This window comes from Ambystoma mexicanum, chromosome 13 (assembly GCF_040938575.1).
Source record: "Ambystoma mexicanum isolate Mex_15411 chromosome 13, UKY_AmexF1_1, whole genome shotgun sequence".
Lineage (NCBI taxonomy): Eukaryota > Metazoa > Chordata > Amphibia > Caudata > Ambystomatidae > Ambystoma > Ambystoma mexicanum.
Genome location: NC_090938.1, coordinates 693,185,884 through 693,209,299, shown reverse-complemented (window position 1 = coordinate 693,209,299; position 23,416 = coordinate 693,185,884). Strand labels below are relative to the sequence as shown.

General features: G+C 48.1%; 1 protein-coding gene across 1 annotated transcript in view; it reads right to left on the bottom strand.

The window, feature by feature from the left end:
- The window catches only part of PSMD3 (proteasome 26S subunit, non-ATPase 3), a 258,442-nt gene that overhangs the window by 78,141 nt on the left and 156,885 nt on the right, over positions 1–23,416 (bottom strand). Inside the window, exon 8 of the mRNA XM_069634771.1 lies at positions 20,923–21,042. Coding sequence (XP_069490872.1) covers positions 20,923–21,042 — 120 coding nt within the window. The remainder of the gene's footprint in view (positions 1–20,922; positions 21,043–23,416) is intronic.

Sequence of the window (23,416 nt, the reverse complement as noted above, 5' to 3'; positions counted from 1 at the left end):
ATAGATAGAAAGATAAGACTACAAGCATCCATGCGCCTTCTCTCAGAGGGGAGGAAGGGTGGGTCGCATGTGAATCTAAGCAGATACAATCATCAGAAATACGATTACGGTGAGTAATGTATCCCTTCTGAGGCTTGTGGAATCTGCTTAGCTCACATGCTGTGCATAGATTATCGAGCAGTGTTAGAAGAAGGAGGTGGGATGCGAGAAGGTCATGAGCAAATAAATGTCTTAGAACCGCTTGTCCCACTTGAGTATCTGTCTTGGAATGGGTGTCAATGCAGTAGTGCTGAGTAGAAGTGTGAATAGAGCTCCAAGTAGCTGCTTTGCAAATGGTGTCAAGGGGTACATTTGCAATGAAAGCCAGAGTGGTCCCAATGCCTCTTGTCGAGTGGGCTCTAGGCGTGAAAGGCAGAGTTTTTTTAGAAAGGGAGTAACGCAGCTGGATACAGTTTATAATCCACTTAGAGATGACACCTTTAGAGACACGATCTCCCTCTCTGCCTGTAGCTACGGGGACAAACAGTTGGTCTGTTTTCCTTAGCGGTCTGGTTTTGTTTACATAGTATAGGACCGCCCTACGCATATCCAGGGTGTGTAGTTTCACCTCAGCCGAGCTTTGTGGGTCTTGGAAGAATGCCAGAAGCTCGATGGACTGGTTCACGTGGAATTTAGATATAAACTTATGTGAGAACCCAGGGTGTGTTCGTAAAACCAGTTTATCTTTATGGACAGTAAAGAAAAGATCCTGCACTGACAGAGCCTGAATTTCACTGACCCTTCTTCTAGACGTAATGGCTACCAAGAAGGCAGTTTTATGTGTCAAGTGTTTGAGACTGCTCTTATGCATGGGCTCGAAGGGAGGGCCCATGAGTTTAGCAAGCACCACATTGAGGTCCCATCTTGGTGGTGGGTTTGAAATTGGAGGGTGAAGTCTCTTTACTCCTTCCATGAAGGCTTTAATCACTGGTACTTTCCACTACAATACTTTGTTATGCGAGGTGGTGTATGCTGACAGAGCTGCCAGGTGTACCTTCAGTGAATTAAATACCAACCCTGTGTCCAGTAGGTGGAGCATGTAGTTGACTATAGTGGAAGGAGTGCAATCAACTGGGTTGATTTTCTTATTCTGGCACCAGAAAACAAATCTTTTCCATTTGTCAAAGTAGCAGTGTCTCGTGTTTGGCTTCCTAGATTCTCTTAGGATGTCCATACATCTCTGAGGTAATTTGAGATGTACAAACTATGACCTCAGGAGCCATGCTTTCAGGTTCATTCAGTTGAGTTGAGGATGCACTGTCTGACCTTGGTGCTGGGACAGTAGCTTGTGCCAGCACGGGAGTTTGATGGGTTCGCACACCGCTAGTCTGCGTAAGTGTGGGAACCACGGTTGCCTCGCCCACATGGGAGCAACTAGGACGAGCATCATCGATTCCATGTGCATCTTGTTTACCACCTTCCCGATGAGAGGGGTTGGTGGAAAAGCGTACGCAAACATCCCTGACCAGTTCATCCACAGGGCGTTCCCCTGGGAGTCTGGTTGGGGGAACCTGGATGCGAATCCTGGGCACTGTGTTTTCGTGTGTGGCGAATAGGTCTATAGTGGGGAAACCCCACTGAGAGAAGAGATCTTCTACAATTTCTCTGTGTAGACACCATTCGTGTTCTTCCGGGAGGGGATCTCTGCTCAAAGCGTCCGCCAGAGAATTGAGATGCCCTGGAACATGTTGAGATGGCAGGTAGATGTTCCGTCTGAGTGCCCATATCCACATTTTCTGGGCAAGCTTGGACAGATTTGGCGAACGAGTCCCTCCCAGCTTGTTCAGGTAAAATATAGCTGTTGTGCTGTCTGTCAGGATCTGTACTGACAGGTCCAACAGGTAGGGCTTGCACGCTTGAAGCGCTCTGAATACTGCCAGAAGCTCTAGCAGATTGATATGATTCTTGGCCACTGAGTGAGACCAGAGACCCTGAGCTGTGTGGCAGAAATGGTGTGCTCCCCACCCTGAAAGGGATGCGTCTGTTGTGACTACAGCCTGTACCTCGGGATCGTAAAAGGGTTTCCCCTTTGACAGGTTTTCTCTTGTCCACCAGTGAAGACTTTGTACAAGTGTTGGCGAAACGACCACTAGATCGTCCCACTGACCACTTGCCTGAGACCACTGTTTCGCCAACCATTCTTGCATGGGACGCATGCGCAGGCTCGCGTGGGGGACCAGGTAAATACACAACGCCATCATGCCTAGCAAACGCATCGCTTTGCGCACCGTTACCTGGCGACCGGCTTGATATAGCGGAATTTGAAGCAGTAGATTCCAAATTCTTTCCTCTGATGGAAAGGCCAACCCCTCTTGTGTGTTTAGGACAGCTCCTAGGAACTGTTTGGAGGTGCTTGGCACCAGACTTGACTTTTTCTCGTTTATGGAGAAACCCAATTCGAAGAGAAGGTCGATAGTTCTTTGAATGTTTGATCTGCAAATTACTGGGGTCTCCCCCGTGATGAGCCAGTCGTCCAGGTAAGGGTACACTGGGATTGCCTCCCTGCGTAGGTGTGCCGCCGCCGTCGCCAGTACCTTTGTGAATACCCTTGGAGCCGAGGCTAAACCGAAGGGCAGTACCTTGAACTGATAGTGCTGACTGTCCACCTTGAAGCGCAAGAATCTTCTGAGCGCTGGGAACATGGAAATATGAAAATAGGCATCTTTCATGTCCAATGTTGCCATACTGGGCGCATTGTCAAATCTTTTTTTGGCACAAGGAAGTAATTTGAATAAATACCCTTGTTTACCTGGTGTCCCGGGACGAGTTCTATCGCGTCCTTTGCTAGAAGATTGGCGATCTCTTCGAGGAGGATCTTCTGGTGGTCTAATGAATGTACTTTTTGACGTGGAGGGTGGTTTCTGGGACGCTCTAACAGTTCTATGCAGTATCCTGCGGACACTGTGGCCAGCACCCATCTGTCTGATGTGATCCCTTCCCAAGCTTGGGTGAAGTTGGAAATGCGTCCCCCCTACTGGGTATGTGTGAGAAGGGACCCTGAACGGAACGTCACTGTTTTGCGGGAGGCGTGCCACTGCCTCTATTGGGGCTGCCCTTACCCTTCCCACGTCCCCTTTTGTTACCCCTGCCATAACTCTGGGTAGACTGCTGGTTTTTGTTATTCCATGGTGTACCCTGCCCCTGGGAATAGTTGGAGCCTCTTTGTGAATTTTGGCCGCGTGGGTGACGAAAATTGCCATTCCCTCTTTGATTAGGGGGTTTGTTGGTTAAATGGCCCAGAGATTTGAGAGTCTCGTATTCATCTTTGGCATTTTTCAATGCGTCCTCTACCGCCTTGGCAAACAGTATGTCGGGCTCCACCGGTTTGTCTATAAAGGATGCTTGTGTCTCAGGTTTAAACCCAGATTGTCTTAACCAAGCATGTCTTTTGATAACAGTGCTCTCTGCCATCAGTCTGCCGGCATTATCCGTGGCATCAAAGGTTGCCTTAAGGATGCAACCGGACACGGCTCTTCCCTCCGAAGCAACCTGTGCCAACTGGCTTTTTAAAGGTTCCGGGGCGGAGTCAATGAGTGCTGCAACTTCTTCCCACTGATGGCAGTTATAACTCGTCAGCAGGGTGGTGGAGTTGGCAATCCTTTCCTGGTAGGCGGAAGTGGAGGCTAACTTCCTTCCCAACCCATAGATCATTTTGCTCTCCTTGTCGGGGGGAGCATCAGACGATGATAGGGGTGTTCCCGCCCTCTTTCGGGTATTCACTACCAGGGAGTCCGGTTTCAGTTGCCCCCTTATGTACAGTGGGTCTGATTGGGCTGCCCTGAACAGTTTTTCGATCCTGGGGTTTACTGCTCTGGGGAGGTTGGGATTGACAAGGGAAGGGTCTATTCTCCTTTGTATATACTTGAGAATAGGGATGGCCTGGGCAACAGGTCTCTTTTCTCCCACTAGTTCCTCGGCAAAGTCCCTCTCCTCCTGTGCTCCCCGAGTATATATGCGGAAGTGTTCAGCCGCTCTAGATAAAACCTCATTTAAGAGAGGTTGGTTGTCGACAGGAGAGTCGTTAACAGAGGTTCTTTGCCTACTGGTGAGTCTACTCTGTAGGCTTCTGGGTTATCTTCGTCCTCGTCATCCCCATAGTAATCCATCCCAGTTTGGTCGTCCAACGTGGCCAATTCTGGATCCTCGTGTAATGAATCCTCAGCATACTGAGAGTATGGCTGTATGTAGAAAGGGTCAGAAGACCGACTTTGCTTTGGCTCCTCAACTCGAGGTTTCTTACCAGGGGTTGCGGGTCCCTAGACCCTGAGGGGGTAGCCCTGTCAGGGGTATAGGAGAGGAAGTGCTCTGGATTCTTAGCACAGAAGTCTGCTAGGGATGACATTCTAGACATAACTTGCAATCTTGCAAATGGCTCTCCATCCAACAAAAAATTGACTTAAAAATCCTCTGCCTTACTTACAAAGCCCTTAACCACTTAGCCCCCCCTATCTCACCAACAAACTCACTCTGAAACCGAGCACCAGCAACACTATATCCTCCAATACTCCCTGCCTTACCGTGCCCAGATTCACCTCTAAAAGAGCTGGTGGCTCGAGTTTCTCTGTCCTTGCCCCTCAACTTTGGAACACCCTGCCGCTGAACATCAAAACAACCATGTCCTTCCAACTGTTCAGGAAATCAGTCATTAGTTGGCTACTGGATAAAACCAAGCCCAAGATAGACTAAGCACAGTTCTAATTGTATATATTGTACATACTATTCAAATGTTCTAAACCGCGTGCTCTAACTACCTTTGCTTTGTATATACTGTATACTGTACATTACCTCTAAAACTGCATAACTTATATATATCGTATTTCTGTAACCTGTAATTTAAGCGCCCTTTTACTCCTGGGTCTGGTGCGCTATATAAAATAAATAAACAACTCTGTCTATATCCTCACTTGACCATTCCTTGGAGCTGGGGATTACCCTTTCCTGGGAGGGTTTCCCTGCCATATCCTGACTGGACCTATGGGCTTGTGCAGGGGTCTTGGAAATCATTACAGAAGACTGTGACCTGTCTTTATGTTTCTGTTGTGCAGAAGAAGGCTGAGAATGTATCTTCTGCTGATTTCCCCCCTCGCCGTGAGTGAAAGAGTGCTTCCCTGGTGTTTTCACCTTTTTGGAGCTTTTCGACGTCTGGCGTCGAGATTTGGGGGTAGTGTCCCTTTCCTTAGTGGAGGTCGGGACACGGGAGCAGCCATCACGCGGTCTGCTGACGCCGACTCCTGGAGTGCGGCCTGGGGATGGTGGTCGGATTCATCTTCCGACGATCAAACAGTGGATGGTTGCCTGGTGTCATGCGGCGATCTTGACCACGAACGCCCAGAGGACACCGATTCGGTGGACCGTTCTCTGTGTGCCTCTTTCCAGGAACTCGACGCGCGCGTCTAGTCTCGGTTGGACTTCGAGTGTTTAGTGGAAGTGGTGTGGGTAGCGCTCGTGTCGGCGGGGGTGTTCCCCCTAGCTGCCCTTCCCGGACAACCTTCCGAGGTCGGGGACTTGCGCTTGGGTGTCTCTCGACGCCACGTTGCCCTCGCCGTCCGATAGCACAGCGTCGCTGCCATCACTGAAGGCACCCTCCGCTTCCATGGCCTCTTGTTGCCTGGCGTGGTGGGCCCAACGTTTAATCGAACGGTCCTTTAGAGTTTTCGGCTTAAACTGACTACACGCTCTGCAGTTCGCCTTGGGGTGGTCCCTGGGCAAGCAGAGGTTACAGGTGGCGTGTCTGTCAACCCAAGGGTACTTGCGGTTGCAATTGGGGCAAAAATGGAAATGGGTACCCTCCATACGCACCTTGTGGCAGCGGGCTAGTGTGTGTAGAATATATATATATATATATATATTCCTGGCCCGGGCCGAGGCCAGAGGCCTTCCGAGGCCCAAAGTCCGTTGTGCAGCTCTCGACGATTGTTTTCTTCTCTGGGCCGGCATCGAACGCCGAACTTCAGTGACTCGACATTGGGATGGAGAAAATGGGGAAATATGATATTTTTCAAAATTATGGCTAAAGCCAGGGAACTCCGCCGGATGCTTCCGACCATTATGGCGGAAAAAAACAATCTGAGGGTCCTAGACGTGTGAGGGTTCATGGGTACAGTGGACGGGACACTAGGGATAGTATTACTGACCCGCCCTGTGTCAACGCCCATTTTCGAGTTTCAAAAAACAAACTGTAATACTCCGCAGCTTCCACTAGATGTCAGCCTATGCACAGCATGTGATCTAAGCAGATTTCACAAGCCTCAAATTAATTATACACACACACACACACACACACACACACACACACACACACACACACACACCCCCCCCCCCCCCCTCATTCTTATGCATTCTACAGTACAACTAACTCCACAGAGTTAACATTTTAAATTACCTTAAATGGAAGCTGGCAAGACCCATAGCTAAAACCACACCCACAAAGGTAATATTGTGCTGGAACGCCCAAGCCATTGCTCAATTTCTTACTCTTGGAGTGTTGGGTATTTTGAATTGCACAAACAGCAATTAGGTAAACATCAGGGTTTGAAATTGAGGGAAGCTGGGAGCTATTTAGTTTCTGCTTCGAGCCTGGTTAGCTTGAAACCAACAGCTACCAGGAGATACTTTTTGCTCCTAGCGACAACTAATGCCGTCCAATCATGTAAATGTGACATTCACTTTTGAGTATTTGAGAATGTTAATAAAAAAAAGAATTGGACCACATCTAATACACATTTAAACACAATAGTTCATACAAAAAGGAACAAAAGTTAATGTAGCATCTCTGGTAGCTCCTGGTTCCCCTATGGCAGCTCCAGCCTTCAGAGTGATGCCCGACACCCAGGAGCTGGTGTTCGCTCCTGCTCATTTAATCTCAATTTCGAACCCTGAAACAGTATGCACCAATTCATTTGTTATAAAAGATGCCTGCATTGTGCAGCTACGTGGAATGTGGTTGCTTCCCACACATGAATGTTCAAGGTCGCCCTTATCCATTACTCTACGATGAGAATGCACAGCCAAAGATTGCAAGAACCTTCTCCAACTGTCTTTACTCTACTGATGTGTTTATGCCCAGGCAGAGTTTACAAATTTCACTTGCGATTTTGCCATATTTTAATGGTGTTCCAGCCCAAAGGATTGGAGGGACATCAGCTGCAGAAGGTTAACTTGCCTTATTTCCATTTTGACCCCTGCTAACACCATGCAACCATGAGAATGGGGTTGAGTTCTTTTTTATAAAAAACATTTCTAAGATGTGCCTGTACCACTTGCATATACTTCATATGTAAACCGTACCATTTGACAAGATCCGGATGTAGTAATGCAGTCAGGTTGCATTAATATTGCAGACCAGTCTAGGTGCTTCTCACAGTGACAGCAGGCAATTTGTGAGAGAAACCAGATATTAGCATTGAAACCAAAATTCCTCATTCCAACCTTCTCATTTGCGTCCAGATGGCACATACCTTATGCCGTCATCAATTCCTCTAAAAGATGGTTTTCAAACTAAACCAAAAGTAGACAATTAGCCGTAACAATTACCTCTAGTGCACGCAACTGTAGAACACACTGCCTTCTCCAAATCTTGGGCAGCAGAGATCTAAAACACTCTTTCAACTAACATAACATAGAAGATGACAGGCTTGAATTAATAGAGAGGAAGCAATAACTTTCTAATTCCTGCAACCTTAATAACATCCTTACATAGAGGGTGCTAGAGGGCCAAACAAGATGGCCGCATTGTAGCAAGCTCCCGCACAGGCAGATATTAATCCTGCATAATCCTACACATTTTCAGAATTCTACCGCCCGACCTGAGTTCGCCCAGGCTATCCAGTCGCTACCATACTCTCCGGCGAAATTTGGTGAAGGATCGGAGCCCCGACGACCCCCAACGCTGTGGCCCGTGCTTGCAGCCCGGGACATCCGAGCGGGCCCATCTGAAGCCGGGGCCGCGAGTATCTACCAGCGCCTCAGCGGTGATTCGGCACGGCAGAGGCACCTACCCCATTGCATCTTTAAGGAGCGGAGCTGTGTGGCGTGCCCGCGAGAAGCAGAGTGAGACCTCCCCCCACCCCCCAGGCCGACAATCCCATGACACGGCACCCACGGTGGCAGCCGGAGCGGGCGACCGAAATCCACAGCTAGAGAGAGAGGAGGCCCAAGTAACGGTGCACACTCCGGGGCGCCAAGCAGAAGGGGCGAGGGACGGAGCACAGATCCACGCCGCTGCCCCCTCTCCAGAAACCAGACCCGACACGGCAAGCAGCGTCTCCAGCCAGTCATCCAGGACGGAGGTGAAAGCCTTGAGACCGCAACGGGAACCCCGGCGGGAACAGGCCAGCGTGACTCGCGAAGGACAAGCTGAGCCCAGAGGCGTGCACCGTGCAACAAACTGCTCGGTACAGGTACAGCACATGCTGGGGGGAAAATCAGCTTTAACAGCTGTGCTGTGGCCACATACTGCTCCAGCCCCATACTTCGCGCTCGAGCCGCCTCTGGCACCACGCCACACCCATCTACGCTCTGCAATACTCCAGCACAACCCCGCCACAGGGCCCATCACTCACACAAACAGTGAGACAGACCCGCTGCCCCCCAGCGGGGCAGTGAGTGTGGTCCGCCGCTGCAACCTCATAAGGCCTGAAGGGATAAATCACATATCGCTAAAGCAGTGGCACCCCCTCCTGGCACACCCACTGCTGGACTCCCGGGCCCCCCAGTGAGCTCTGAATCAGCAAACTACATCAGAGCAGGGCCCTACTCTCAAGCACCTCCTCACAAGGGGACGACTGGTACCACGAATCCGAGCACAACCACCAGCCCTGACACACGGATATCCCCGACAGCGCTTGTCCAATGGGGAAGACGGACAAATCCCAGAGGAAACTGACTTTCGAGTCCGCAACAGCCTCCAAAACCCCTAGACCTCAAGAAGAACCGGAGACCCCAACCGTCAGTGAAAACGAAATGGCTGAAGGAAATGCTGCTACTGACATCAAGGGACTTCTGCTGGACCTGAAGGCGGGCATAGGGAGTCTGAACAACAAAATGGATGGCCTCTCCTCTAAAGTTGATCTCCTCTAACACAGAATGGACACCCCACACTGAGCGCCTCAACGAGGTAGAGCAGCCAGTGTCCAACCTAGACGACGGCGCAGTGACCCTAGAAGCTAGAATCACCCAGCTCGAGACCCAAATGAAGGTCACCACCTCCAAATGCAAAGATTTAGAAGGTTGTTCCCGAAGAAATAATATCAGGATTATCGGGGTGAGGGAACACCAGCCCGAAACAAAAATAGAGTACTTTGTTGAATCTTTATGCACCACCCTTTTTGGCCGAGATGCCCTCTCACACTTGTCGTGGAAAGAGCACAAAGGATCCCATCCGTCAAACCCATCCCAGGTACCCCGGCCAGGCCAATAATAGCAAAACTACTCAATTATAAAGACCGAGATGCCATCCTGCAACTGGCCAGGGAGAGTGGAGAGCTACACCAGGATGGAGACAGGATCCACTTCTACCCAGACTTCTACCCAGCTGTCCAGTCCTAGAGAAGATCCTTCACTGCCACAAGGCAAAGGCTGAAAGACAACCAATTTTCATACTCAATGAGTCCAGCAGGGGGGAAAAGTCAATTTTTTCCAAACACCGGAGGAGGCGAACGCATTCCTAGATCGAGAAGGATGCCCCGGGATAAACATCAACCAAGCACGCACACAAAGAGAAAGAAGCCGCAGAAACCCATCATGACAGACTCAAGGTCATTGGCACTAAAACCAGTGTACAAAACACAGCAATTTGTCCGAAACAACATAGGAGCCAAGCACTCCGAGGCCATGCAACTTGGGAAGCCACTAACGCCCCTTGCAGAGCAAAGTTAACTCAATCGTTCATCGTTAATGGGTGGGAAAACAAGGGACGGATCCGTGCCGTTGCGGATCCCACCCCGACCAAAAGAGCAAACAGGCGAGTTGGGGGTTGCACGTGTAAGGAAGGAAGTTGGAGAACAAGGTTGGGAATGCACCCCCGGACCGCCGACCACCGTCACCCACCCAAGTCACCAAGCTCTGTCACACCCCCTCTTCCGCACGCTCTGGAGACCTTCAACAGTCGGTCGCTGATGCTAACAGCAGTGCCAGAAGATTCCTCATGACAGACTCAACAACAGCTGCATAAATCTACACACCAAACAAATAATTCAAGGTCGCCACCTGGAACATTAGAGGGGGCAATCGCCCCTCCACAACAAGGAAGATCCTCCAATACGTGAAAAGGCATGAAGTAGATGTGGCCATGATCCAAGAAACTAACGCTCACCTGATTCCCGCAGAGGCGCCGGTCTTGACTGGGTGAATGCCGTATCTTCAAAGGTGATGTGTAACACACGGTTGGCTCTTTGGGCTGGACCTCTGTGCACTGTATGTCTGACTCGAAGAGTAAGATGTCTGCAGATAGAAAATATGGGATTAATGAACTGGGGTTATTGGGTGCCTCTCTCCTCTTCCCTTTCTCTTCTCCTGTAGAACCCCAAAGGTTAACGCCCTCACCTTAGGTAAGTGAACGACGAGCTCTCCATCTGCCTCGGGGCAGGGTGCCGTAACCAGTTTCTTCACTGGATAAGGGTGCAGGCCTCTTGACCTCAGAGGACTGCTGTCCGTCGTTAACTGCACGAACGGTAAGTTCTGGGCACTTCAAATGTCTTAAAAGTCTTTTGTAATGATATCTCTTGTTTTGCAGGGTTCCGGCGATGGCGGATGGCGGGCTGAAGAGAATTGAGGATCAAACCCGCGTGAGGAATAGAAGCACCTGGAAGCACGTAAGTAAGCGCTTGTAGCCTGCTTCACGATGCGCACTAACTGTCCCTTTTATCTTGCAGGTACAAGTTCGGAGCTTTAGAGAAGCTGAAGGGTGCTGGAATACCCACTGGATTCGGCGTGGGAAGGAGTAATGACACGTGAGTAATAAAGTTGCCCAATGTCTTTAAAAGCACCTTCTTTTGTCTTTCAGATGCGGGATGCAGCGCCGAAGACCTCCGGAGCGTGCAAAGAGCTGGTAAGCTTTTGCCTTTCAGATGCCGGATGCAGTGCGAAGACCTCCGGAGCATGCGAAGAGTAGGTAAGCCTTTGTCTTTCAGATGCCGGAATGCAGTGCGAAGACCTCCGGAGCATGCGAAGAGTAGGTAAGCCTTTGTCTTTCAGATGCCGGAATGCAGCGCGAGGCGTTGGTGACAGCCGATGGACCAGGTAAGAGATGCGCTGCCACTGAAGACCGTAGTGCTAACCTGTTCTTTCTTTGTCTTTACAGGTGCTGCTGAAGACTGGATTCCAGGATGATAAGCCTTTGTTCCCTTAGGCCCAGGATCAGAAGCTGAAGACACGATGAGCATTCTGCTGCAGAGAATGCAGAATAACGCAAAGCAAGATCCATCCATCGGGTGTGGTTTAAATAGCCTCCTGTAGTGCTTAGGTGTCTCCTTCCACAGCCTCGCCTAGGTAAGAAAAGAGTTCCTGCTTTCCAGAAGAGTTCCAGTGTTCTGAACCTAGGGAGTGGCTCCTGCCCCACCCAACAGGAAAAGTAGTCCCAAACAGAAGAGGATCAGGGGCTCAACTGGCAGGTAAGTAAGCAGCATGGTCTGCTGCAGGTAAGTCCACCCAAGCATTATGAGCCCGGCTCTTCCAGCGCTGGGACTGGGCATCTTTATGAGCCTGGTGCCACTGGCGCCAGGACAGGGTCCAAACGGTCCCAATTGGGACTGGCTGGCACTCAGAACCGGGGTTATGGGTCTGCTTCCAAGGGAGTTGGGCAAGTCCTGATCTTTTGGAAGCAGAGATCATGACAGAAACACCTCCTTCCCGAAAAAGAACACCAATGTTCCCGAAATGGGTTGCCATAGATACTTCTCCTCATATTGAGCCTACGCCAGAGGGGTGGCGATCCTGATCAATAGGCGATCTGGGTTTCGACTGGTAAACTCTGTAAAAGACACAGAAGGCAGATCTCTCTTAGTGAGAGGAATGGTGGAAGGCAAAGAAATCACCTTAGTCAACTAATATGGCCCCAATGTGGATGGTGCAAACAACTTTGATTGGGTGCTCACACACCTCACAACACAGGCCGCAGGGACGATTATCTGGGTAGGCGATCTCAACACTGCCCTGGACCCAGCAAAAGACAGGTCACGAAATGGACCCAGCAAAAGACAGGTCACGAAAAACAACACTGCCGATCTCCAGGGCTGCCCTCCAGGTACAGGAAATATGCAAAGCCTACAATTTGGCAGACACGTGGAGGCACAGCAACTGGGAACAGCGCGACTACACGTTTCACTCTGCAGTACACAACACCAGTTCCAGAATAGACTACCTTTTCATCTCCACCGGAGGTTCGTTCCAGTGGGGGCCCTGCCAAATACTACCTAAAACCTTTTCCGATCACTCCCTGGTAACCCTCATTTGCAATCCAGCCACGTACAGGTCTCGCCTGCTACATTGGCGCTTAAAGCCAGTCTCTCTGCTGGACCAAGTGTTCGCCTCAGAACTACGTGACGAGATCTCAGCATTCTTGGAAACCAATGTGGGCTCAGTGGCTTCAGTGAGCACGATCTGGGAAGCACTAAAGTGCTTTGTGAGAGGGGTCTGCCTGACCAAAGAGAACGGCATCCTTAAACTGATCCATAGGGAGCTATCCTCCAGTGAAGAACGGTTAAAGCTCCTTGAACTTAAACACTCTACCACAGAGGACTCCTCCGTCCAGGCCGCTCTTAAAGAAGAGCTGCAAGTGTTCAGGGCCACAGCGGAACGAGAAATTAAATTCCTAGGCCGGAACAGTCAGATCCGACAATAAGGCGAAGGCCAAAAACCTGGAGCCCTGGCAAAACTAGTAAATGCCGACAGGAAGCCCACAACGGTCGAAAGAATACGCTCCAGTCAAGGCACGATCATGCACACAGACTATGAAATGGCAATTACATTCCAATCCTTCTACCAAGACCTATACATCTCAAAATACACTTCAGGCACCAACGCATTATACAGATACCTTGAAGACACCGAACTATTTCGGGTAGAAAGAGAACTACGAGAACCCCTCAATGAACTCATCACATCAGATGAAATAGTCGAAGCCCACAAATCCCTCCCAAACACCAAAGCCCCAGGACCCGATGGCCTAACTGGGAAATTTACAAAGCTTTCGCAAATAACCTAGCCCACCCTTCTCGCCAGGGTTTACTGTGAAGCGCTAGAATTAGGTTCCCTCCCGCAGACTATCCGGGAGGCCAATATTATCCTTTTACACAAGTCCGGCAAACCCCAGAGGAATGTGCGTCATATAGGCCCATTTCCCTACTTAATTTAGACAACAAAATACTGGAGAAAATACTCACTAAGAGGCTGCTACCACTGATGCCGGGTCTCGTACTCGCGGATTAGGCTGGCTTTGTGCCAGGCCGCAACATGACATTTGGCATCAGAAGGCTGTTCTGGATTATGGAGGCTCTTGACCCAGATCACCATGCCGTCGCGGATTTACTCGACGCCGAGAAGGCTTTTGACTCCATAGAGTGGCCTTTCTTATTACGCAATACTCACCCAGATGGACCTGGGAGCCTGCTTCATTAAACATATATCCTTACTTTACAACAATCCCCAGGCGACAATTGTAGTGAGTTCGGCAAGATCAACTACCAAACCACAACGGGGTACCAGGCAAGGGTGCCCGTTATCAGCATTAATATTTGCATTAATAATGGAACCTCTGGCGTCGTCCCTGCGATCCAATCAACTTCATCGGGGACTCAGCATAGGTCCACACAAACTGATCATATCCCTATATGCAGACGATGTAGCACTTTTCATTGGAGACCCCGTTGAAAACCTGAACCCAGTAATAAGAGAAGTAATTAAATTTGGGACAATTTCTGGGTTAAAAATTAATCATACTAAATCAATTGTATTCCCGCTCACTCTTGCCACTAAACCATTTACTGATGACTACCATTTCACATGGGAAACCTCACGGGTATGCTATCTAGGGATATTAATGTCACTAAACTACCATGAAGTTTTCCGTGACAACTACGAGACACTAAAGGCATTAAAAACACTCCAAGAGAAAGTAAACCGCTGGAAATCCCTCCTGCTAACCCTGTGGGGAAGAGCCTCACTAGTTAAAATGCTGATCTTGCCAAAACTATTATACCTTTTCTCTAATATGCCCATTCTAATCCCACAATCCTTTTTGAAGAAACTTGTCCTCAAACTCCTGTGGGCAGGCAAACCAGCCAGAGTAGCTCATTCCACCCTGATACTCCCGGTATCAAGCGGGGGACTGGATCTCCCTGACTTAGAGATATTTTTGGGCGGCGCAGGCGCAGTTCCTCAGCCACTGGTACGCCACGCATTTCGTCAGACCCCACGTGCAAATAAAGCGGGCTCTGGCAACCCCCAACTTACTGAGGGCAGTCACCATCACTCAGCTCCCAGTGCCTTATAACACCATGAATGTTGTTCTCACGACCTATGGGGTCTGGACGAGACATGCATTAAAATACAAAGACCCGGTAAGATACTCACCCCCTCCTCCTGATCAAATTTATACCAGGGATCCCCCTGACCTCCGAAAAGGTCTTCCACATATAGGTAGCAAAATTGCAGTTAAACACCCTAGGCAACCTGTCCATTGAAGGAATCTTTATGACACCACAACAGGCAACAGAGAGGGGAGGCTTTACCTCCTTGGATAAGTTTCTCTACTTCAGAACCAGATACACCCTCCAAGCACTCTTCCCCACCTTCCCACGAGAACCCTTAACTTGGCAACTATTGCACAATGTGATCCAAACGCAAGGCGAAGGAAGATTAGTCTCAACCATTTATAGATCCATCTTAACTGACACAGCACCCATTAACCCATGCACGAAAACAAGATGTGAAAACTCCCTCCAGTTAGCAATCCCAGGAGGAGGAATGGACATACATATTACGACAAACACAAAAAATAGCGCTAAATTCACGTCTCAAGCAAATACACTAAATTTCTTCACCAGACGTACTTTACCCCTGCTAAAAAGAGTAAACAACAATCTGACTCACCGGCAAAGTGCGAGAGATGTGGAAACCTAACAGCAGACTTTGTACACCTTGCATGGGATTGCCCCAAACCATCACCTTTCTGGACTCCGGTCCTTCAGACTACATCAACAATTATAGGGGAAGAAGCACAACATGTCTCGACGGTGGCACTTCTAGGGATGACGCAACAACTCTCACCAGCCGTGAGGAAACTTACAGGGGTACTATTGACCCTAGCCCGCAGGAGGGTCGCCATGTCCTGTGGTCGGGGACCGGTCCCGATGGTGGCAGACTGGCAGAAAGACATCCTTTACTGCCAAGACGTTGAGTCTGATTTCATCAAGACACTGCCGCAACACGCACGCCCTCCTGACATCTGGGGCCCGCTTGTGGCGTTCCTAATCAACAAAGCAGCCGATGACAACGTCCTCAACGGGAGAACCCAATACCCAAGACAGAGACACGTAACTTGGCCGGGCAAGAACCCAGGCATAAGTACTAACCCACAAAGAGGAGGGGATGAACTATTGCGGAAGATGGCAGATTGAGTGGGGATGGGGGTTGGGGGCAGGGGGAGATCGGGCTGGCTCAATGGGGTATGATAGTTTATGTAACATTTTTAAAAATGCAAAAATAACATCCTTACAACGTACGGAGCGTAAATGGGGGACAAAATGGGTGTGAAGGGGCATAGTTTGGACAACACGGGCAGAGTATGTTGAAAGGGCGGAATCTGGTGAAGGTACAGAGTCTGGCAGAGATGGAGTAAAGTTGGGGGCGCATTCAGGCTGGGGGCAGCACAAAGCCTAAATACATCAATGGGTGGGGGGAAAAGGCTAACAAAACCAGGGGCTTGCAGTCAGGGCGTGGAGAGAAAGCATTTTCAGGAGGGCAGCTCTGTCGGCAACTGAGCCGCCACACAGGGCAGCTCCGTTGGCAACTGAGCAGCCGCACAGGGCAGCTCCGTCGGCAACTGAGCAGCCGCACAGGGCAGCTCCGTCGGCAACTGAGCAGCCGCACAGGGCAGCTCTTCAAGTAAGTGAGCAATGAGAGTGGTCAGAAATGTAAGGCGGACAACTTGGTAAAGGTTTTTCACAGGTAGACATGTCAACTCCTAAGTGTTTGATATACACCTCACAATCCCTCACCTAAAAAGGATGTTCCCTCTCAAAATAAGCTTAAAGAAAACACTAACAAAAAGGAATCTGTCCCTTACACGTATACATACATCAAACTCAAAGACAATGTATGGCAAATCAAATATAACAGAAATAACAGTAGTATTAAACATAAATCTAATAAATGTATCCTTGTAACCTGGGATGGATCCCCTTCCCTCGATTCAAAGCTGGATTTACAATCAAAGGTTCAAATACGAATGTTCCTTGTTGTAGCCAGGTTTTTATCATAACGTCCTTCTTACTCCAAAAGTCTTTCACTTGGACTTTAACAAAGGTTCATCCAAACAAAAAGTCTTTATCTCTCCATATGTAGAGACCAAAGTTCAACACAACTTCCTCTCCTTAAACAAAACAAAATGCTTCCACAATTCATCTATATCAACAACGTTTTGTCAGGATGATTCCACAACAATTTAGTGAACACTTTAATGGTCTTGCCACCACTTCTCCACAACCTTCAACCACAATGCATTACTTCAATGATTTCTTCCTGGTCCACTAACCTGGCAGAGGTACCTGTCCTGGTATTCTTGTCTGGCAGGATAAAAGCTCCTAACACTACTACAAGTACTCTGTGGTGAGATTTATTTCAAACCGTTTGGAAAAATCTAACTTTCAACAACATCAAAACTTCTTTTGGGAAGACATGCTACACATTGGTGCTGTTTGTTGCAGGTTATGCTCCTCTACTCTTTGATACTTTCTACCAACAGGGCTTCTCGCCTGCCACTCTATTTTCCCACTTTTATATCAAGTAATTGTTGACAGTGTTTCTTTATTACACTTGATCGGCAAGATTGTATGCAGTACCCTGTGGGAGACCGCACCAGCCTTGTCCTCTTGGCTATAGTTAACCCAACCTTTGGTAGAAGCATGTACTACGTGACTGAGCATCCAGGCTCATCTCAAGAGGGGTCAATGTGAGCTGTAGCATTATTACAGAGGCTCACAGTGACAAGTATCCAAATAAAAACTTACATTCAAGGTTTCTTGATTGAACAATTTATTAATTTAACAAATATTTAACATTAATATACTTTAAAAATGTACACTCTAGTTCCAATAAATCAGTAGATACCCAATTGGGATGGCACACGGATACTTCCTACACCATGAGGTGACTTAAATAACTAGGACACTGTGGACATTTAAAGCAATACTGAGGTTAGTGTAACCAAGGAAAAGATAAGGGAATAAAACAATGGTCAACAAATATTCTTCTTAAGCAGGTAAGTATTTTTTGTACCCTCCAATTCAAAGTAAATTGACCCTTTCCTGGGTGGAAAGGTAAAGTGCAAAGTCAGATGTAAGAAGAGTCTTTCAGGGAGCCAGGACAGCCAATGTTAATTGAACAAAAGTCTAGGTGAGCTGAAGCAAGTCTTGCAGGTATGTAAAAAGTCTTGCACAATGTTTAGATGTCTTTGTATAAAAATTAAATCACTGTAGGGCCACAAGCTGGGAGGCTTGTGAATGGCAAAACTGCAGGCGACTCTGCAAAGGCAACCAAGACAAGTCTCAACTGAGAGCTAGCAAGGCTACACAACAAGAGGTAAACAACCCCTTCGTTTTAAAGTACCTTTGGTTAGAACAAATTGGTTCCAGCTGGCTTCTGTTCCTGTGTAGGTCTGTAGATCCTGTTGTTCCTGGGCGTCAGTCGTGGGGACAAGAGGGAGGACGTCCTAGTTACTAAAGTCACCCGAGGGTGTAGGAGGTGTCTGTGTGCCATCCGAAAATGGTACTTACTGGTTTAGAAATATTAACATTGTGGATTTTGGAGTGCATTTGTGTGTTACTATTATATTGCCCCCTTCTGAAGACTGCTTACTCTAACTGACTGTTAAATAAATAATTTTTTAATCAAGAAACCTTGTGTGTAAGAGTTTATTTGAATACTTGTCACTGTGAATCTCTGTGTAACTCAGCTCACACTGACGTCTCTTGAGATAAGCCTGGCTGCTCAACACGCTACCAACCAGTGTAGTACAGATTTATACCAAAGGTTGGGTTCGTAGTGCCAGGAGGTCAGGGCTGTTGTAGTGCACCCAAAGGTTGCTGCAGATGCAGCCACCCCCTGGATGGAAAGTAGGGCCTTCACTGGGTTTACCTGGGCCTTCAAGGTCAGTGCCGGAGCCATGTCTGTTTGGCCTTCTCCTTCGGGGGAGGGTACGTGCCCCGCTCCCCCTGGTCTTCTCCGGCAGGATGGACTTTGGCCTCTCCTTGAGTTTGCCTGGATGATCAGACTTGCTTTTGGCTGAAGATCCTGAACGTTGACTGGTGAGGGAGGCTGGAGACGTCGAATGCGCCATGGCCGCTGAGGAGCCCGCCGCAACGGCGCTCGACTCGCGGTGCTTAGCCTTCTGTTGGACCCCCACGGGAGGGGCACCCTCAAAAGTCATAGAAGCCCGCTCAGCCTTCTTGGAGCTGGGGGAGGCATGCTGCTGGGACTCACCCAAAGCAGGTGCCTTGGCCTGTAGCCGGTGTGCAGTTAAAATATAGAAAAAAAAAACGTTGAATGACAAAACGTCGAAAAAAAAACCGTCAAAAAAAAAAGAAAGTCGAATCATTTCTTTTTTTATTTATTGTTATTTTTTGGTTCTCGTATGTAAAAAAAAAAAAAAAAAAAAAAAAGTTAAAATAAAAAAAGGGGGTTGGGGCAACCCCCCCCCCCATTTCGAATTAAAAACGTTATAAAAAATAAATGTCGACTTTTTTTTCAATATTTTGACTTTCGACATTTTGATTTGAGGTTTTGACTATGAACCCCTGTAGCCACTCGTTCAGCCGCCAGTGGCAATCCTTCATTGTGCAAGGGGCTATCTCCTAGCAAAACGCACAATCCTCCTCCTTGTGCATCGGGTACAGGCAGTAAAGGCACCTGAATGCTTGTCGTCCGAAAAGACATTACGCAGGTCGCAGCTGGAGCAAATCCTGAACAGGGGAGCTAAATCCTTTTCCTCCGACATGGTCCACGCGGCGTAGGCCCGAGTATTTTCTAGAAGCCTCTGAGAAGAAACTCAACGAAATCCGCCCTTGAGGGACACGTTGAAGAATCGGAAAAACGTGAGCATGTGAATTCATGCCAGGCCCCATGCTGGAGAACCTTTCTTTTCTTGTCTTTTTATAAAGTTCTTATTACACCAATGGGACTTCTTTATATTAGTTCGATATTCAAAATTGTTATTCGTGGCCAGCAGTCGATTACTGGGCGTACCGGGAATTCTGGACAATGTTACACTCACCAGTGTCTGAACACGCATCCGCTTGATCCGCTGCCCCGGTTCGCTCTGCCTCTTCTGCTGTCTCCGGCACGGCAGACTGCTTCGGTTTTTCCACAGCACACGCTGACCTAGAGCACCTTGGGGCTCGCCAGCCACCGGGACACATCATGCAAAAGGAGAGCCTCTCCAAGGGGAAATCCTTTTGCAACAATGCTTCCCGCTGCGCAACCTCAGCATTTAAGGCCATCAATGTTGGAAACCGTCACAGGACTAACATCCGCTTCAAAAATAGAAACAGCTCTAGCAGCTCTTTCCTTTTTTCTTCCACTGCAACTGGCAACTACTCCACCTCCTTGTTCTAATGGCCTGCACCTGAGGGGGGGGGCTTATTTATTCAAATGTTCCCCTCAGATGAGGGTCATTAGAACCACTAGACTGCACCGTAAAGTTTAGTGTCTCCAAGTCTCTCTTCCTCATCCCAGTACTTCGGGCTTTATGGGACTAGAACCCCAATATTCTGATTACCCTCAATTCTACAATAGGCCATTAGGACAGTAGGGTTTCTAGGGAAGTTAGTAAAGGGATTCTCAGAGTTCTCCTAACCAGATTCCCTTCTCATGTGATCCTCCTGCAGAACACCACCCCCAGGGTCAGGAAGTATCTGTCATTCCCTGGTCACATGAGAAGGATCCCAGGCTGGGGTTTCTAGGATAATCACATCTGATTCATCACAGCAGCCACACAGAGCATCTAGGTCGTTGATCAGATACAGTGAGAAGCTCAGTTAAATCCATCGGTATCATTTTTATATCAATTTCAGTGTCTTAACACTCATAGGTTAGCTACTTGGATAAAGTATGTGATCTTGGTTGTGAGAAATTAGACCACTTCTGAGGCAGTCATGTGGTATACCCGATCATTTGACAAGGGGACCTTAAGCCCAAACATGAAAAACATCACAAACCTTTTAATGAGAAACAATGGTTCTCCAGCCCACAGTGTTCTGCAGCTTCATTATAGCCTCTGCCCTCAGCTTCACCTGACAATATAATTGAACTTTGCCTTTCCTGTGTGGCACAAAGCACTTCCGACCCGTTGTATGCATCACTGTATCCTAACACTATGTCCACCACTGATGTATAAATGATCCCTATTAACAACCCATACACACCACTTCTGTTTTCTAGTCTAACTATTACTGTATCAGTAAAAACACAAGAGGCCGGGGCAAATTCTGGACACAGACCTCTTATGGGGGAATTAAAGGAGTCCTACTGGCACTTCTAGTTAAAGGCAGCAGCAGTCAGTGTAAGACTCCCTCTCACTGGTACAGTGAATAAACCATTTCAATACCATGCATGCACCAGAGAGGGTTTTTAAAGGCAAAGCAAAAACAATCACTGAGATTGCACACGTACCTGTTTTAATGACGTTATGCCTCAGTCGGATGATCAGGGTGTAGGTCCCATCTGTCTGGAACTTTTCACTGAACTGATCCAGCGCCTGGTTGAACTTGGATAGGTTTCCGGTGCGCACAGCTGTAGGCAACACAAAGACAGCATCTTAATTATGCTGTCCAGTTTATATGTTAAGTGAAAGTCTATACATTCAAGCATGAGGAAAGACGAAAAATGCCACCCCTGCTAGATGGTGATGTTGAAGGAGCTAGCCAACTCTGTCCTAAAGGAAGTTGCCCATGGCTGGACTTGGGCTAAGAGGGACAAAGGTGAGGCTGCTTCAAATTACCGACACTCATTTGTAAATAAGTAATCCTTTGCAGAATGCTTTCCGTCAGAGGAAGATAACATGTACCCTGTTTATCCCAAACACTTATAGCACAGATGATGTGACAAAAAGGGAGAAACAGTTTGACACCTTATGTCCAACTTCATGTGGAGACATCGGCACGCAAGTGCAAGCCTCTTGTATTGATGAATAGATGAGACAAGCAAACCCTATGGATTATTTGTATCGGAATAACATTTTCACAAAAGTCCCCCCACCTATAGTATTAATTAGCGCAACCCCCATGTTGTCCTCTAAGAATGTTAATACAGAGTTAGCGCCCACTGGATGTTAACCTAGGCCTTTCGGTACCTAATGACCATGAATGCCAGCCCTAAAGGTGTTGGGGAGATTCATTATTTGTATGCTTCATCCCCCTCTCCTAGTGAGACCCGAGCACTTTCTGCTGTACTTCTGGACCTTTTTATTGTGTGTCCCCCACCTAGGCTCTAGTGTAGCTGGGCAGGCAAGAAGTGTTTTGGGGGGCGGGAGGGGAGAGAGAGAAGAAGTGTTTCACTCCCCTTCCCTTTGTCTGCCTGCATGGTACCAGCTCCTACTGGGGGTCTGGCTGTCCCGATTGGACAGCCACCCGCCCCTTTCTGTAAACTGCTGAGAGAGACTGCAGAGGAATGTGTGCTGAAACTGATCTAAAAGGTGAGGTTCCTGAGGTGAAAGGCAAGTCGACCACTGGAAACTGAATTAACCAAAGAAGACCACAGACGCCTGCAGACCCTTTGCAACACCGTGAAGCGACCACTGCTGTCCTGACCTGAGCTCCTCTGTTGCATAGAAAATGGAAGAGGATCGATTCTCTTTGGCTGGTGGGACCAACTAGCCCTCAGAGGAACTACAATTTGAGCTATCCCCCAATGTGCTGTGCCTTTCAAGAGCTGCAGACCGTGAATACCAGAAGACCTCTGACCCATTTGTAGTGCAATGTCTTGCCCAGGATGAATCCGTCCAAGTCTATGCCGAGTTCCAGGTGAACCTCCAGAGACACAATCCAACTCATCTAAGTCCCCTCAACAGAGTGCAGGACTACAGGAAATCGAAGAAAAGTGACTAAGCGAATCATGTCCTTTGTTGGTGCTGCAGAAAGGGTGCCAAAACCGCAGACTTGCCAGAGGAGTTTAAGAAATCCGTGCCAGAGTTCCTCTCTAGAGACTGCTGCCTAGACATCCCATTCATTGTCCTGCTTTTCGTCACCAGACCAAGGAATCCAGAGACCGGGTCTATAGCTGCTGCATAGAGGAGAACCCAGCCACAAACATTTCTTCGAACCTAAGGTACTGTGGCGTGAAAAAGGTATTGCTTACCTTAAGCCAAGAAGTTGCTCCAGAGCCTTGGGAATGCACAAAGAGGTTTCCCAGGGTTTCCATTCATACCTCTGACCCAAGCTGTCAGCTTGTGTCCCTTTTTCGAGTTCTTTCACAGGGTCTCCATCTTTGTGTTAAGTCTTCAAGCATCCTTTGTAGAGAGTAGAAGCATCCTCAGGAACTTTTGCTGTTTCCCTGCTTCGTAAGACTTTAAGCCTCTCCGAACTGACTTTTGCTGCTAGTTAGGAATGGAATTTAAAAGCGTTTGTTTGCTCCAAAATCATTTCGAAAATCTTAAGCGTTGCTACTGTTTGACTAACCAACTGTTTTCCTTCCCAAAAGACTTTATTTTATGTGCTATTGCTAACTAAATACAATTACAGTATTTGTTCTGTCTTGCGCGAGTGCATGGTAGTACTGATAATACGGTAGAACTGTCATTAGTGTCAAACGCTATAAGAATTGCAACTGCGAGCAACTACAGACTAAGCAGTGTCCTTTGAAATGTATCTAAGCAATCCCATGTGTATTGGTTTATTGATTTACGCATTTTAAAACATCTTGTGTAAATATAATAAATATACTTTATATAAATGTATTGGTGCAAGGGTTTCTTTGAATTGCATTATTAACTGGGGTCAGTGTACCTACCTACACTCACATCTTCCTCTTATGATAAGCCTGACTGCTCTGCCCCTCTACCAAGGTTCCATGAGTAGTACAGACTGATACTAAGAGTTGGGGACCTGTATACCATTGGGTACCTGGTGGGTAGAATGAGAGGGGAAGGATCAGTGGAACAACTGCTTCC